Source organism: Perognathus longimembris, chromosome 1 (assembly GCF_023159225.1).
Source record: "Perognathus longimembris pacificus isolate PPM17 chromosome 1, ASM2315922v1, whole genome shotgun sequence".
NCBI lineage: Eukaryota > Metazoa > Chordata > Mammalia > Rodentia > Heteromyidae > Perognathus > Perognathus longimembris.
In genome coordinates, this window is record NC_063161.1 from 8,581,351 (window position 1) to 8,598,760 (window position 17,410).

General features: G+C 52.1%; 1 protein-coding gene across 1 annotated transcript; it reads left to right on the forward strand.

Annotated features, from left to right (window-relative positions):
- The first annotated feature begins 3,267 nt into the window (after positions 1-3,267).
- Positions 3,268-9,641, forward strand: LOC125347297 (apolipoprotein L2-like). The gene is made up of 3 exons (XM_048340451.1): positions 3,268-3,301; positions 6,915-7,041; positions 8,768-9,641. The coding sequence occupies exons 1-3, from the start codon at positions 3,268-3,270 to the stop codon at positions 9,639-9,641; spliced, it is 1,035 nt and encodes a 344-aa protein (XP_048196408.1).
- Positions 9,642-17,410: the final 7,769 nt, after the last annotated feature.

Below are 17,410 nucleotides of genomic sequence, written 5' to 3' on the forward strand. Positions count from 1 at the left end.
AGCAGCTCAGGAGCAGGGCCAGGTGACCCCAGAGGACAGGGGGTGGTTGTGGGTGCTGCCCCACCATAGAGGAATGAAGGATGTGAGGTAAGGCAGGGGCCCCAGAACCCAACAATTCTGTGGCATGCTGCTGCTGCCGCTGCTTCCTGATGGGGACAATGCAGTACCTTTAAGATATACGGGGCCTGGGGTTCTCATCCAACCTGGCTGAGCACCTGCTGCTCTGTGCCAGGCCCTGCGGGAAAACCCAGGCCTCAAGACAGGGGTGAGTGGCTGGGGTCCTAGGAAGGAGTCTCAGCAGATAGTGGGCAGGCCTGAGCCCATCCACACCTGGCCTCTGCTCAGCGTGGGAGATGAAGGAACAGGACAGGAGCCATCGTGTGGGCCCAGATAGGATGGTGACCAGGTCTCGAGACAAAGGGCATATTTCAGGACAGCGTGTCTGGCACCAGCCTAGTTTGCAATCTTAAGCTCAAAAGGCCAAACGGGATGTGTGTGTGTGTGTGTGTGTGTGTGTGTGTGTGTGTGTGTCTGATACTGCACAGGTTGCTTCCCCTCTCTGAACATGGGATTCCTCACCTGACAGATGGAGTCAGGACCCTGTGGGTCCTCTGGTCAGCTGCTGCTCATCTCTGGGGTTCAGTGGGAGGTGGTGGAGAGGCAGTGGGGGGGATCGGGTCTTGGGAAGTGGGGGAGCAGGCTTCTCAGGTCCTGGTAAGGCTTTTGGGAAGGAGGTGGTCTCAGCTTGCCAATTGGAGGGCTACTGATATTTGGTGTCAAATGGGGAACAGTTACCTTAAGTGATGGGCGCCAGGGAAGATTTCAACCTCATCTATAGGCCAACAGAGCAGTCCATGCACACACACACACACACACACACACACACACACACACACACATCTACACATATGCAGGTGTACCTACTCCTGCTGCAGACGGGGCTCCAGCAATCCCAGTGCGTCCATACCATGTCTCCCAGGCCTCTGGGGCTCTTCCCCCAGACAGCTTCTCCTCCTTGTGGGGAATGGCGGGGTGCTGTGCCCAGGCACTCACGGACTCTTGTTTTCTGTGTGCTCCCTTATGGTTAGAGTCCTTCCCTACCTTTTGGGGTTAAAAGCAACGCTGGCCTGAACCCCACCTTACATACTGCTTTCTCCTTGCACACGTTTGCTTGGTTTTCCACACTGTTGCTGGGTTACACCTGGGGGCACATTGCCAAGTTGGCTGCCATTGCTGATTATTTTCTAGAATTCTGGAACCTTCCCACCCAGAGAGGCACCAGAGACGGAGTGCTGTCCGCTGCTGGCCCTCCATGGTCATTTTAAGTCTGGCCAATAACCTGCTAGGTCTTAACACGAATTTTTGTAAAAATGAATCTTAAAAAGTGATGACGACGTGATTCCAGTCTTTTCCCCTAGAGGCCCCTGACAGTGTTAGGAGCCCAGGAGGATGAGGCCGGAGGGGACAGGTTTGTGCCCTGGGCCTGGTGTCAGCCTGGGGAGGGCTTTTCCAGAGCGCCCGGCTCAGGCCCTGCTGCCCATCAGACTGCAGCTGGGTCCTGAGGATTTACAAATCGTCTTGTGCTTTCTGTCTTTGTCCTCACATAAGAACGTCAGGGCTGCAGGCAGGAGGTGGGAGGAAAGAACGGAAACTCCTAGGGATGTGACAGAACTGTCCAAAGCACAGGAACCAGCAGTCGCTGGAGTGCCAGGACAGCCTTGGTTCTCTTTATCCAGGAGTTCTTCCTGGAACAGAAACCAGACGGAGTGACGGAGCTAGGAGTAGAGGTGATGTCGGGCTGTGTCCTGCGTGAGGGGGGAGTGGTTCTTTGTGCCCTAGGATGAAGGCCTGGCTGGGCCGGGGAGACGGAGCTGTCCTGATTGGGACTGGGCAGCGGTCCTGAGCTGCAGTGAATATCAGCCTGGGTGCTGGGCAAGGGACTTGACCTTGACTGTGGAGGTCATCAGAGATCCCCAGGAGGCGCATGCTGTCTGAACTCTCTGCTCACAGAAGAAGTCCTATGTCCACAGAGAGTGAGAGACCTTGGCAAGGATCTCCATGCTGCCACGTTTGCAGAGCTGGGGCCGGCACGGAGGAAGGACAGCTCCCTTCCCGGGCCATGTGATTGGTCAGGAGCAGGGCACATCAGCTGTCACCTGTTCTTTCAGTACCTACTTGCCTCTCCACCAACAAACTTTGGGGGAGTGGGGTAGGCTGATGTAAGGGGGCTCACTGTGTGCCAGAAAAGCAGGAAGGGCCTGGGTCAGAGTCAGAGGAAGAACTAGGGTGACAAGGAAGGATAAGACCTAAAGTGTGGGATCATCCAAGAGCCCTGCTCCTTCTGCCTTCCCACCCTTCCAGTTGTCTGGGTTGGCTCATGGTCCTAGTTTCTCATGATTTCAAAAAGCATTTCCTGCAGCCTTTGAAGCAGAGAGCAAAGGATGGATAGCCACCGCCACCCCCCACCCCCCGCCCCACACGCCTGCCCCCTGAACCCCTGAAGCACGGCTTGCTGGTGAAGACCAGTTTCCAGGAACGAGATACTTACGTGTTCAAAGTCCAAGACAGGAGGCAGCCGTGGAGAAAGCGGAGGTGAATGGCTTTTGCATTTGATGGAAAGACACTGGGGCACTGGGCGCCACTGTGCTTTGCTATAAGGTCAGGGAGCAAAGCCCCTCAGCTGGGCAAGGATCTGCCCGGGAGTGACCAGAGATGCTAAGGCTTAGAAGGAGAAGGGAACCTGCTGGGAGCCCATCCCCCCCTGTGGTGGGACTTTCAGGAACATGGCACAGCTGCCCGGGTTCATTCATTCATTCCCCACAGGACAGCAGCTGTGTGCACCTCTGCACAGTCAGGCTTCTTCAGGGACACTCTTGTCCGAGTGGAAGCAGTCGAGTTGATTATTCTTAAGGAGGAAGAAGGCGCATTGTGGGGCTCCAGGGCCCTGGTGAGAGGGTGCCAGAAAGAATCTGTTATAGGATTAACACGTTAGTTGTGTGATTTAGAAGGAGTCCGTCTTATTGATAATAAGTTCTATCCATGAAGATTTCTATAAATCTTACTTTTAGATAGAGAAGGCCAGAATGAGGGTCAAGCAGAACTTGGTAAAGAATCGATGTTCACTCATTGTAGCTAAGACAAAGGGTCTCCATTTCTGTGATTCTAATAAAACACCTGAGGGCAGGTCATTTATAAAGAAAAGATAAAGGTTTATAGCCTAAACACAGAACACAGGCAGCTGCCTGGGCCTCTGGCAGGCATCCAAACATGGCGGAGGGCATCACAGGGCACGACAGAGCAAGTGCGCTAGCTCTGTTTCGATTTCTCGGTTCTTCCATCATGGAGGGCCCACCCTCATGACCTCATCTAACCTTAATGTCCCCACCCCAAATAGCACATATCAATTTGGGTGGCACATTCAATCCACACCCTGAGGAATGTTTGGCATTGTGTAGGTGGCATGGAGACCTGTTATCATGCCTGCTTAGAAACAATTAGGAAGTGGCCTTGTTCTCTCTCGTCATGATTTCAAGTCCACCTTGCCTGAGGGTGACAGGCACATAAATAGAAGGTAGCGCGCACACGCCACTTACACACACACTTGTGGCCTTCTTAAAATCATTAGCATTTGCCAAACCCAATGATAATAGCTATTGTTTACATAACAACCACCTTTTTAGCCTTTATTTCTGTGTGTGTGTGTGTGTGTGTGTGTGTGTGTGTGTGTGTGTGTGTGTGTGTGTGTGCTGGTCCTGGAGCTTGAACTCAAGGGTCTGGATGCTGTTTCTGAGTTTCTTTGGCTCAAGGTTAGTGCTCTACTACTTGAGCTACAGCTTCACTTCCAGTTTTTTGTTTGTTTTTTTTTTGAGTTTATTGAAGGTAAGAGTCTCATGAACTTTCCTTCCCCAGCTGGTTTTGATCTTCAGTCCTCAGATCTCAGCTTCTGGAGTAGCTAGGATTACAGGTGTCAGCCACTGGTGCCTCTGATTGTCGTTTTGTGTACTTTTTCTCAATTCTTCTCTTTGCACGTATTGTAAATTTGTGGCTTTGTGCTTGCTAGACATATGTTCTACCACTTGAACCAGGGCCCTAGCCTTTTTTGTTTTATTTATTTATTTATTTGCAGTTCTGGGGCTTGGACTAAGGGCCTGAGCACTGTCCCTGACTTCTTTTTGCTCAAGGCTAGCACTATACCACTTGAGCCACAGTGCCACTTTTGGCTTTTTCTATGTATGTGGTACTGAGGAATCGAACCCAGGGCTTCATGTATACGAGGCAAACACTTTACCACTAGGCCATATTCCCAGCCCACTTTCATTATTTTTTAGATGGGGTTTCACAGTTCCCCTTAGTACCAGTCTTGGGTGATGATGCTCTTACCTACATCTCTTGAGTAACTGGGATTCTAGGTATGTGTTACTAAACCTTCCTTGTTGGCTGACAAAGGATTTCACTAGCTTTTTTCCCCAGGGTGACTTTGAACTGTGTTCCTCTATATTCTAGCTTCCCAAGTATCTGGATTACAGGCATGCCCCATTCTGTGAGAAAAAAAAGATTAATGTGGATACCTCTTCCCCAGTCATTTTACATCTAGAAATATTTTAAAACAATCTCAAGCATCGGCACAGGTTTATGTAAAGAAAACATACGCTGTACATTGTAAATAGTAGAAATAACCTAAGGTCCAGCAGTTAGAGGAGGGCAGCTGAGGGGCCCGGGCAGCCCATAGCAGGGATGGGAACACAGGCTTTGGGACTAGAAGCCATAATGGGATGGAGGATCCTGCAGAAACATGGAGGGTGGGCGATCACAGAAACCACAGAGGCCACCAGTGAGTCAGTCTACCAACTCGGGGAGCTGAGCACCGAGTACGGGACTTCACTATAGACATGAATACATGAGTGAATAGTTTTGTCTATTCAAGGGGGCAGAGGACGCATGGTACTTTGAGTCAGAAGGACCTGGGCCTTGTTGAGAAGTTGGGCCCTGACCCTACACCCTTACACACACGTGCACACACACGGGCATATGGAGCTGGAACAGGATGACTAACGTTCTCCCCGTGGCCAGCAGAGGGTGGACAGGGCGGGTGGGATCCTGGCACCCTGGAAGGAAGCGAGGGAGACCCAGGCCCTGCTGCCACCTTGGCGGGAGTTGCCTCGGTCCATCCACACTGTGTGTTCTCTCCCCCCGCAGCCTGGACGACACAGGTGAGCTGGAACCAAAACTTTACAGAGATATCACTACGGCTGCCTTGGGCCAGAGGAGGACATGGCCTCTCCAGGTAATCGCACTTGGTCCTCTCTGTCTGGCCTAGGTGTGGGGCCTCAAGTTTGTCACCTCCAAACTGAGTTAGCCTGTAGAGCGGCGGGCGGGCCGAGAGGAGAAGCTCCAAGAGGAACCATATGGATCTTTCAGCCCCAGGCCTGTGGGGCCCTCCGCCCTGACCTCGTCCCGGAGTGAGGCATGGCCCAAGTGCTGGCCTCAACTGTACCATTCTCCTTAGGGTCGGGGAGGGGGAGGGGACAGGCAGGAGAGCCTTGAGGATGTGGACAGCAGGGGAGCAGAATGGGGGAAAGAAGACAGAAGGTGGCAAAGGCAGAGACCAAAGGTGAACCGCAGCTTGCGTGCTCGCCCTTTCCTTCCACCTCCCCTCTTCCTGAGGGGACCCTGAGCGGCTCTCATGAGGGTGCGGTGCCTCCCTGCTGGGTGCCCAGTATCTCTGAGTGCCTGGAATGCCACTGGATTAGCGTGACCTTTCCCACCCATGTCCATGACCTGTGCACTGAGAGTGTAACATGAGAACCTACAGCACATGAAAGAAGAGTCTGAAGGGGACACGAAAGGAACCAGCCCTCCTCCCAGGAACAACCCCCACCCCTGGATCCTTACTACATCCCCTAGGTCCTGCTTTCTGAGGGCTGTGTTCTTCCCCTCCCCCAACCACCTTGCCACCAAGTCAGTTCTTCCCAGGAGCTGGCCCTGGAGAGCAAATGGTGAATATACCCAGGCAGTCATATAGGTACGTGTATGCGTCTGTAAGCTCACATGTGTACATAAGGAACAGTGGTCACCCTTCCAACGTTTGAGTCATTTGGTTATTGTCAAACGAATGCAAAGTTCATTTTGTGTCAATATTATCATAGCTTGAGCAAACACTTACTTGACACAGCGTAAGGGAAGAAAGATTCACTTTGTTCACAGCGGCGAGACTGTGGAAAAGCAGCTCGCATCACGGTGGAGAGGAAGCCGGGCTGAGCACAAGCAGGAAAGCAACGTGGGAAATGGAAGCCATCATCGCAAATGTCCCACTTCCCTGGGGGGGCTGAAAGGCTCACTTTCTGACTGCTCTGAGTCGACAAAGATCTATTTATATCTGCAAAGCACCACGGTCCTTCTGTTCTGCATTGACATGCTCCTGCTGCCATCTTCAATACCCCAGTCGGGTGGCTTAAACACATATCCTCTAGTTCCTTGCAGCTCTGGAAGTCAGTGTGACGGCCTGAGGGGCGAGGTTGGTTCTGAGGAGGGCTGTGCTCCTGGTGTGCAAAGAGAGCTGCTCACGGCAGGCGGGCACGCGGCCCTTCCCCTGCACATGGAGGGGGAGGAGGAAGGGAGGGACAGAGACACATATGTGGTGTTTCTTCTTCTTCGTGATAGAAGTCCTAAGGATCAGGGCTCTACATGTACGGCCTCATTTAGTCTCATTTATTTCACTTCCTTAACGAAGCTGTCTCCAAACACAGTCCCTGGAGGCGAGGGCTTTCCCACGTGTATTTGGGAGCCGTGATTCCGTCTATAACATGAGTGACGCCATCCAAAGTGACGGATGTTCAGCGACGTAACTCTTTTGTTGTTGATATCACACAAGCTCCACCATGCTGACCTCTCACCGGATTCTTTTTCCCAACTAGAGAACCAAAGCTTCATCGATCAGGTCATCGAGTATCTCCAGGACACCGTGAGCAGGGAGGAGCTGCGGCACGTGCTGAAGGATGATGACGCGTGGGAGGCAGCCGTGGCCAAGGCTAAGTTGTCCAGGTGACCTCCGTGAGGAGCCACAGCACAGATGCCCAGTCCCCTGGGGCTTCCCAGGGCAGGGCCATATCTTAGCCAGTCCTGGGAGGGGGGAGGAGATCCCTTCTGATGAAGTTTCTGGAGATCTTTGCACAGGGGCTTTGTGTGTGCAAAGGCAAACACTGGCCCCCAGCTACGGTGCCCGCCAGGCTGGCGAGAGCAGGCAGTCACTGAGGGTTGATGCCAGGCGTTGAGTTAGGATGGGAAAGGTGCATGGAGAGGCAGTGTGGTTCTAGATTGACCACCATGACTCTTGTCTCCCAGTCACCCAGGGCAGTGGGTGGGTCCACGGACCCTCACATGGGAAAGTGTACCCAGCATTTGGGAGACCTGGGAGAGTCATAGTTATGGTATCTTGTGGCTCCAGAGTATTTTGTTTTCATATATTTAACCCTCAATACATAAGAGAGTGAGGCTGCAGAGACTTAGGTCACAGCCCCCACCTCTTCCTCCTCCTCCTACTCCTCCTCCTCCTCCTATTTTTCTTAAAATACCAACTGCAGATTTAGGGTTCGAGGGACAATTCACTAAAAGGACCCACAGAACTTCCTGGACACAACACAACTACAATTTATCCCAGAGAAAAAACACAGGTTAAAATCAGCCAAGGGAAGACACCCGTAGGGCAGAGCCCCTCAGGGCTGTAAGCACGAAGCTGGTTGCCTCCAGTCAGGATAGAGAGCGTAGATCAGTATTAGACGCGTGACATCTCACGTGGAGTATTTCCATCCAGAGAACCTTGCCTGTGAGAGAAAGATTGTTCTGCCTCCCACTAAGAGACGAGGGGAAGGAGCTCGGGAGCAACTCTGGATGCAGTGGAGTCAGCTGGGAATTTATAGACAGTCCGGTGACGAACTACTAACAGGGACATCAAGAGATGTCCTGCGCTCTTGTGTGGTGACTGAAACTTCCCACACGAGTCTCGGTTATAAGACTCTCTCCTTGGCTATCCTGCCGGTGCTCAAAAAATTTCAGATTTTGGATGAAGATCCACAACCAGAATTTTCTTATGGCCAAAGTGGAGAAGAAAACAAAGTCATTCCTAGCAGGCAGGACCTGCAGGGATTTCCAGATTGCTTCCTAGAAGCTGAGGACAAGGGGAAGGGATCTGTGTGGGCAAAGTGGATTCTTCCCTACACATTAACATTCTCTGAGTTGTTGCTATTGTTCCTGCCCCTAAAAATTCTGTACCACTTTGTTCCTCTACAGAGGTCCCAATTAAAAAGTGCTTTTCTTTTTTTGTTGGTCATGGGGCATGAAGTCAGGGCCTGGGCACTGTCCCTGAGCTCTTTTATTCAAGGCTAGAACTCTGCCATTTCTGGTTTTTGAGTGGTTAAATGGAGATAAAAGCCTCACAGGGACTTTTTTGCCTGGGGTGGCTTCAAACTGTAAATCTCAGATTTCAGCCTCCTGAGTATCTAGGATTACAGGCACGAGCCACCCCGTGCCTGGCTTAAAAAAGAACTTTTCAATCACCAAGGAACACCTTAAGCTGACTTTTCCTCACTGTTCTCTTATTGACTGAGGACCACGGGACCTCTGTGGTATACTAAACATAGTCACCATGGAAAGAACAGTTCTGTACCTCTGGAATCTGATTTCTAGTAGCAGCTCTGTGGTTTGGGCAGGATCGAGCTCACAGGTCACTTCGTGCAGAGAAGCAACCTGACTTTGCTCTTTACTGTTACAGGGAGGACGCTGATGAGCTTCGTGGTGTTCTGAAGATGCTCACAGAAGACACAGATGATGATGATGAAGGTGAAGATGAGGATGAGAAGGATCTGCAGGATAGGAAGAGGTTTTTGGATGAATTTCCCCGGGTTAGACTGGAGCTTGAGGAGCGCATGAGAAAGCTCCGCGACCTTGCCGACAGGGTTGACAAGGTGCACAGGGATTGCACCATCTCCCACGTGGTGGCCGGCTCCACAGGCGTGGTCTCTGGGGTGCTGACCATCCTTGGCTTGGCTCTGGCTCCTGTGACAGCAGGGGTCAGTCTGGCGCTGTCTGCCACCGGTCTGGGGCTGGGCACCGCGGCCACTGTGGCTAGTGTTGCCACGAGTGTTGTAGACACATCAACCAAGTTGTCCGCTAAAGCGGAAGCCAGCTCTCTGCTCTCAACCGAAGTGGATAAGGCCAAGGTGGCTGACGATGTTCTTGCTGAGGTTAAACCCAGAGTTGTTGCCTTAACTCAGAATTGCTTCCGAGACCTGCCACGCCTTCAGAGGAACATCCGAGCCATGAATCTGGCCAAAGCCAACCCTCGCTTAGCGGCCAGCGCCAAGCGTCTCATGACCACTGGGAAAATCTCGGCCCGAAGCACTAAGCAGGTGCAGAAAGCCTTCGGTGGCACCGCGCTGGCAATGACCAAAGGAGCCCGGGTGATGGGTGCGGCCACTGCAGGTGTCTCCCTTCTCATGGATGTCATCAACCTTGTGGAGGAGTCCACACATTTGCACCAGGGGGCGAAGACCGAGTCTGCTGAGGAGCTGCGGCGGCAGGCTCTGGAGCTGGAGAGGCGGTTGGAGGAGCTCCTCCGGGTCCAGGAGAGTCTGCAGTCGGCATGACGCAGTAGAGAGGTCAGGAGAGATGGAGTGGGTGACAGTGTGGACAAATGAGAGCCCCCCTCCTGCCCCCAACCCCACCACTTTATGATCCATTATAGGGGAAGCCAGAGCATGGGCGGGGCCGCCCTCTGACCCCTTTAGGCTCCACCTCTTGGTGGCCCCACCCCTCCCAACTGCACCTTGCTGAGGACCATGATTCCAGCACCTGTGCCTGTGGCCTAATCTGAGCCACCGCCCCACGGGCCCCGCCATCGAATCCCCTTCATTATTTTTGTCTCTGGACTGTGTCGCTAGTGTCTGAAGCGTTGGCACCAGGGACCTCTTCCTCTCTCATAATGTCTAATGTATCTTTTCCCAAATAATTCCAAGTCTTTCAGCCAGACTATGATTGTGAACCCACCAGCCAGACTTTTCTGTCTTCACTCTCGATTCCTCGTCCTTGGGGTGACAGAAGCCTTCGGTGTAATGCGGCCGAGCACCACCGGCGTACACGTGACGGGGTCCCCTCTGCGCAGGCGTCGCGGCGTGCCTCAGGGTTAGCTGACGAGGCACAGGGCCCGGCCGGCCGTGAGTTCTGCTCCCCGAGCAGGGTTGTTGGTAAATACAAAGAACTTGGCTTCCTATTAAACTTTTAAACGCTGATGCAGTGGTAGGGATGGAACACCGCAGGCTGCACCGATTCTGTCACTTTTGAAGAATAAACTTTAAAACAGTGACCCTGTTGTAGTTCCTACTTTGCCCCCCGAATGCTGCTGTGAATTTTCTATATCTATCACTTTAGGAGAGACTGTGAAACTCCCACTGTAGCCCCAACCCCAACCCCCGCCCCACAATGGTCATCTCTACTAAAGATTTTTTTTTTTTGCAAGTCCCTGAGCCTCTCTGTGCTCAAGGCTAGCACTCTACCACTTGAGCCACAGCCCCACTTCCAGCTTCTTCTGTGTATGTGGTCCTGAGGAACCGAAACCAGGGCTTCATGCAAGCTAGGCAAGTGCTCTACCATTAAGCCACATTCCCAGCCCTACTAAAGATAATTTTTGCTTTGGTTTGGTTTTTTTTTGCCAGTCCTGGGGCTTGAACTCAGGGCCTGAGCACTGTCCCTGGCTTCGTTACTGCTCAAGGCTAGCACTCTACCACTTGAGCCACAGCACCACTTCTGGCTTTTTTCTTATATGTGGTGCTGAGGAATCGAACCCAGGGCTTCATGTATATGAGGTAAGCACGTTACCACTAGGCCATATTCCCAGCCAAAAGATATTTTCAAGTTAAGTAAAAGAATCAACTTTTGTTCTTTATAAAATTAGCCACATTTGCTAGTTTTAGTCTATTCTTTCTCTCTCTCTCTGAAATCACAAGGTGAATTTTAGCAGTGCTTGTGGCTGCCCAGCCAGGTCTCGTTTTCTTCTTTAGGAAAGAAAGATACATAAGTACTTACAGCACAGGCCCGTTGTCAAGCACGTTGCGTGCGGAGAATTGCTGGATCGCCGGGTATCTGTCTTGGGGGCCTCTGTGCTGTCGGCAGCGGCCTGGTGCTGGCGTTCTTAAGGCCAGGGCCTGGTGTGATGGCGATACCAGGCGGCGCTCCTTGGTCTCCTGAAATGCAGGGTGTGGGGTGGGTAGAGGTGGGCGGTGCTCTGCATTCTTGATTCTGTGGTGGGGGTGCCCCTCCCAGCCCTCCCTACCACACCTGTCCCTCCTCACTCTTCCTGCTTGGTCTTCTACCGCACCCCAGGCTGCTTCCACTGTCTGGCTTGTCTTCAGTATTTTTTTCTATTCTTGGCCAAGAATGCTTCAAGTTAAGCCCAGGTGTCCTACGTCAGCCACTCGTCCTGTTCTCGAGTCCAGAAGCTGCCGAGGTCCTTCTGCAAATGAGTATGCGGGCATTCCGGTTAAACGTCAACACACGTAAGAAAGATGATGGTCAGCTCTGTCCTCTGAGTTGTCCCTTGTTACTCGGTGGTGGTTTTCCTGTCTGAGGACAATGAGGAGTGTTCCTGGGTGAGATGGGCGGCCTGGCGAGGTACCAATGGTGGCGACCAGCGGCTGTCCCTTCAACCTCTCAGAACGGGACCAGGGATGGCAATGGTGAATTCCATCCCTTCCCCTCTGTCTAGCATTGCTCACAGGTTCGTCCCTGTAGCCACTCACATGAGTTTCAAAGGCCCTTCTCGCCGGCTCAGTTGAAAGTTCCTTGGGCTCTTCCATAGTCCTTAGAGAAAAGGAAAACAGTGCAGGTGGAGACCCTTTCCCAGAGCATCCAATGCAGTCTAGCTTGCCAGAGCCAACCCAGCTGTTCAGGGCCAGGGCCTGGGTCACAGTGGTTGGGGGAGGGCCCAGGAGCCGGGGCTGCTGACCTTTCACCTTCTACTCAGTGATGTCACTCTTCTCCACTGGAGCCTTGCAAAGCAGCATCGGGGCTGCTTTCCCAATGTAGTACTGTCTCCTGGATGTTGTGTGTGTGTGTGTGTGTGTGTGTGTGTGTGTGTGTGTGTGCGCGCGTGCCTGTCCATGGGGTTTGAACTCAGAGCCTGAATGTTGTCCCTGAGCTTTTGGGCACAAAGCTAGCTCTACCACTTGAGCCAAAGTTCTACTTCCAGCTTTTTGGGGGGTTTGTTTATTGGCAATAAAGAGTCTTACAGACTTTCCTGCTTAGGCTGGCTTCAAACCACTATCCTCAGATCTCAGCCCCCTGAGTAGCTAGGATGACAAGCTTGAGCCACCTGTGCCTGGCCTTTATTGTTAAAGGAGTTGTATGGAGCGGGTCACAATTCCTTAAGTCAGGTAACAAATACATTGCTTCCTGGACAATGTCACCCCTTCCTATAATTTCCCCCAGTTTCCCTCCCACCCTGCCCACGAATTGCATAGTTCACTTTTTACACAATGTATATTGAATCCCATGATTGTATCAGTACACACTTCCTCTCTCCATTCCTGTTCCTGCACCGGGTGGCTTTTCTTTGTGATGGCTTGGGTTGAGAGGAGCTGTTTTACAGCAGATCGAAGTGAGGTGGTCTCTGATGGCATCCCTAGAGACCCAAACTTCCACTCTTGCAGTGAATCTGCAGCCCGAGCTGGTTGCTGTAGCCCGAGACTGTGTTCACGAGCCTTTGAATGTCCCAGTCCGTTCTGCTCTGTGACCAGAGGAGCCACATCACCACAGGGGGGCGCTCCAGCAAATATATTGGCATGGTTCTGATCTCACTGTGGTTTCCTATGGCTGTCAAGCTGAAGAAAAGAAAAAGGGGAAAGAATCCATGGAAACTGGGCGCCCGTGGCTCACGCCTATAATCCTAGCTACTCAGGAGACTGAGATCTGAGGATAGCGGTTTGAAGCCAGGCCAGGCAGAAATGTCTGTGAGACTCTTATCTCCAATAAACTACTCAGAAAAAGCCAGAAGTAGTGCTGTGGCTCAAGTAGTAGAGTGCTAGCTTTGAGCACAAGAAGCTCAGGGACAGTGCCCAGGCCCAGAGTTCAAGCTTAAGATCTGGAAAAAAAAAAAAAAAGAAAGAAAACAGAAAAAAGAATCAATGGAGGGGTAGAATTACAGACGAAAAATGACCCAACACGAGTCTTAAGCAGGCAAGGGGAGGTAGAGGGTAAAATGCCAGAAGGTCAAACTTAGTTTGCATTCTGACTCTTCCTCTGTGTTGCTTCCTGAAATCCACTGCATCTCCCCTTGACTCAGTTTCCTCACCTGATAAACATCCTATAGATACATACAATTACACCTCAATTGGGAGACTAGGAGGTGTGCTGGTTACGGTGGCACACGCCTGCAATCCCTGCTCAATAAACAGATGGGTCTGGGCTTTATAGAGAGAACTAGTCTCAAAAGAAGACTCAGCAACTCAACACAATAAACAATTAAGTATAGAGACAAGCACCCCGCAAAGGATGATCACGAAACTCTAGTCAAATGAAGCCATAAGTGCACTGCACTTTATTGTGCTTCCCAACCCAGAAGCAAGCATTTGGCCATCAAGTCCCGTGGCCAGGACAAGCCAGGCTCGCGTTGGTCCCTGCGGTCCAGCTCTGCTTGCTGCCCCTTCTCTCCGTGACCAAGCCGAGAAGGCTGATAGCCACTCAGCTGTGGGACTTACTAGCTGTGGGACTGTAGACCAGAGGTGGCCTTTGTGTCCTCCGCAGAAGGAGCCGTGGATGAAGGCATGTAGCCTTGCACTCTCCTGGAAGGTTGCAGGTGGGTGTGAAGAAGGCATGCTGTTGTCAGGTGGCAGAAGCTGCAGATACTGAATGAAAAACCATGCGCGGACCTGTCTAGAAATCACATGGACAGGACACTCGGCCACAGAGCAGCCATGGACCTGCCGTGAGTGCCTAGGGCGTGTGGAGACTGCTGATGGTGGTAAGTTGGCTGAGATGTCGCAGGGGGCTGGGTTCAAATTCAGGGGGTGCCAGGGAATGACCTGTAGAGCTCCATCCCACAGTCTGTAGATGGTAGATTTTTCTTCCTGAAGCCCTCCCTCCAAAAATGTTCACACGTTGCTTTTGTTTTGTTTTCTGAGGATCTGGAATGTGGGGCTAAGGGCACTGCTGTGAACCACTCAGCAAGCAGAGTGGGACAAGGGCGGGGCGGAGGGAGGAGCCCTAATCACGGAGCTTTAAAAAAAAAAAAATTCACCATGAATCCAACAGAGAAGAATGTTGTGACTGTGTAAAAAATGTTTTTCCAATACTGAACACGCTTGGTAAGCCGCAGTGGCTCTGTGGTCCTTAGGCAATTAAAGGGGCCATGAGTACAGTCAAGGGGCTTTTGGGTGTTTTTTTTTAGTTCTGCCAGTCCCGGGGCTTGAACGCCCTGGTCCACAGGAGGCCAGTGACCGCCCAAGCCGCCAGCAGGCCTTGGCTCTGCAGCCACCCAGAACGCAAGGGTGCCCGGGTCAATGGAGGCTTCCGCCTAGATTTCAAAGAAAGCCTGGGAGCCCAGGTGACGTGTAGCAGGGTCAGAAGCCCCTGAGAAGGGAAGGTATGAAGCGGTGAAGTCGCTAAGTCTCAGGTGAGACCTAAGGATGTCATAGAGGCCAGGAGCCTGGAGCATCATCTGAGGAGACGACGAGCCGGGAACGGGTAGAGCCAGCCAGCCAGGACAGTGACTGCGTGAGCAGGAAACAGCAAGCTATGGGGGAGCGCTCCCCAAGCCAGCCGGAACTCACGTCACAATGTGGCAGCCAGACCTTCGCCTACAGGGTTTCATGTTCACCTTGCTGGGTTGTGGTCTTGCTTGGGTCCCTTGCTTCCTTGCTAGGCCCTCCATTCCACCCTCTCAAAATGGAGCGTTCACTCTTTGCCATTGTATGTATGTGAGCAGCATATAATTATTATTTTTTTTTTTTTGGCCAGTCCTGGGCCTTGGACTCAGGGCCTGAGCACTGTCCCTGGCTTCTTTTTGCTCAAGGCTAGCACTCTGCCACCTGAGCCACAGCGCCACCTCTGGCCATTTTCTATATATGTGGTGCTGGGGAATCGAACCCAGGGCTTCATGTATACGAGGCAAGCGCTCTACCACTAGGCCATATTCCCAGCCCCAGCATATAATTTTTTTAAGGGTGCTCACATGTATCTTGTATTTCAAAAGAAACTAGACCTTAACTTTTTTTTTTTTTTTAAAGCAACTATGGAATTCTTAAAGACTGTGGGGACCCAGCTGGGCACTGGTGGCTCACAACCGTCATCTCAACAAATCAGCTAAGAAACTGAGAAAAATACCACCCCCCCCCCCAAGTTGTTTCTGTCAGGCGTTTGGTTACAGCAATGAGAAAAGTAATTGATATGCCACACCGCATCCAATGGAGCTGCTCTTCTCACTGAAGATATGACAATGAATACCAAACCCATATAGTGTTTTACTTGCCCACCCAAATAACCCAAGTAACCAAAGACATTAATGGTTTGACCCTGGAGCAAATGAATATTCATACCAATGAGATAAGTAGTGTAACAACTCTGTGTAGTAGGAGCACAGCCGTGGTCAGGACAGGACCTGGCGCTGATGGGACCTCGGGGCCGGGAGTGAGGGCAGCGCACGCTTGAGGACGTGGCACGGAGTGTGCTTCCGTGTGGACGCACGCGAGGGAGGCAGGGCGCCCCTGGCGCAGGAGACAGCGCCCGTCTCAGAAAGGGGAGAAGGGCGGCCCCAAAGCAGAGCCCACCCGATCCAAAACCGGAACCCGAGACGGACTAGGCCACAGCAGCTTTGGACATCACTTTCGAGGCTCGTGCTTTCCAAGTTCCTGTGGTTCCTGCATTTTAGCCTATGGTGCCAGCGTGGGAATTTTTAATTTGATTTTTTTTTAAAAAACACCATTTTGAATCTATGGGGTAAACTGGCCACACAGGGAGGCCCCTCCTGCTCCAGACGGAAGGGCTGAGATGGGAAGTGGGGGGAGAATCTGCATGTGGCAGTGATGGTGGGGCCTGGACCCTCCTCCTGGGCCCTGTGACCTCTGTGACCCCACGCTGGCCTACTCACTAAAACATGAGGGTGCGTGTGTTCCGAGGACCCCATCGCCCTAGGCCGCGCGGGGAGCTTCCGGTGTCGAATCCCTCCCCTTCTCTTATTCTTTCACGAGCCAGCTGAAGGCGCAGTTTGCTCTCCAGGGCCTGCTCCTGGGAAGAGCTGACTTGCTTCAAGGCTAATGGAGGAGGGGAAGTCCACAGGGCAGAGAAAGCAGGATGGACGGGACATAGCGCGAGTCCTACGGACAGGGTGAGGGAAGGATTGTTTCTGTTTGTGTCACATTCACACTTTTTTTTTTTTGACAGTCCCAGGGCTTGAACTCAGGGCCTGAGCACTGTCCCTGGCTTCTTTAGCACTCTACCACTTGAGCCACAGCGCCACTTCCAGCTTTTTCTGTGTATGTGGGTACTGAGGAATCGAACCCAGGGCTTTGTGTATGAGAGGCAAGCACTTTACCACTAGGTCACATTCCCAGCCCCGCGTTCAGGTGTAGGGAATGCCTCTTGCTCCCTCGTGGGGCTCCCCTTCTCCCTTCCTGACTCCTCTTGAAGGGTAGCTCGGCTGGCATCTAAGCACTGAGCAGAACCCAGGAGAGAAGACGACCGTGACTACCCGGGAAGGCCTGAAAGAATTCGGGCTCCATGGTGCAATGGCCGCGAGGTCTTCCTCCTGTCGTCATGGGCAGCGTCCAGGCTGCAGGAAGAAAAGAGCCTCCACACTGCTTTCCAGAGTGGCTGAACCAGTTTGCATTCCCACCAACAGTGTGGTAGGGCTCCCTTTTGGCCACATCCCCTCCAGCACTTGTTATCGTTAGTTTTCCTGATAATGGACATTCTTACTGGGGTGAGGTGGAATCTCAGTGTTGTTTGGATTTGCATTTCTTTTATGGCCAGTGATGCAGAGCACTTCTCCCTGAGTCTCTTGGCCATTCTCATTTCCTCTTCAGAGAAATCTCTTTTTAGGTCTTTAGCCCCTTTGTTGAGGGGGCAGTTGGTTCTTTGAGGATTTGTTTTGGAGGAATGTAATCTTTTTGAGTTCTACATATACTTTAGATATGAGGGGAGGCCACCCATTCTGATTTGAAACTTGTCACTAAACCACTCTGCATGCTACCCTTCCGCTTTTCTGGGGTTGTTCCAGACACTGGAGGAGGCAGGAAGAGGAAGTCAGCACCTGGGCCGTGCTCCCTCTCAAGATGGTTCCAGAAGGAGAGCTCCCCCACTGTGAGGAGGGCAGGCTCCTCTTTGTCCCTCTTAGGGGTTCCCCATCTCTAACCCTGCATCTCCTGCA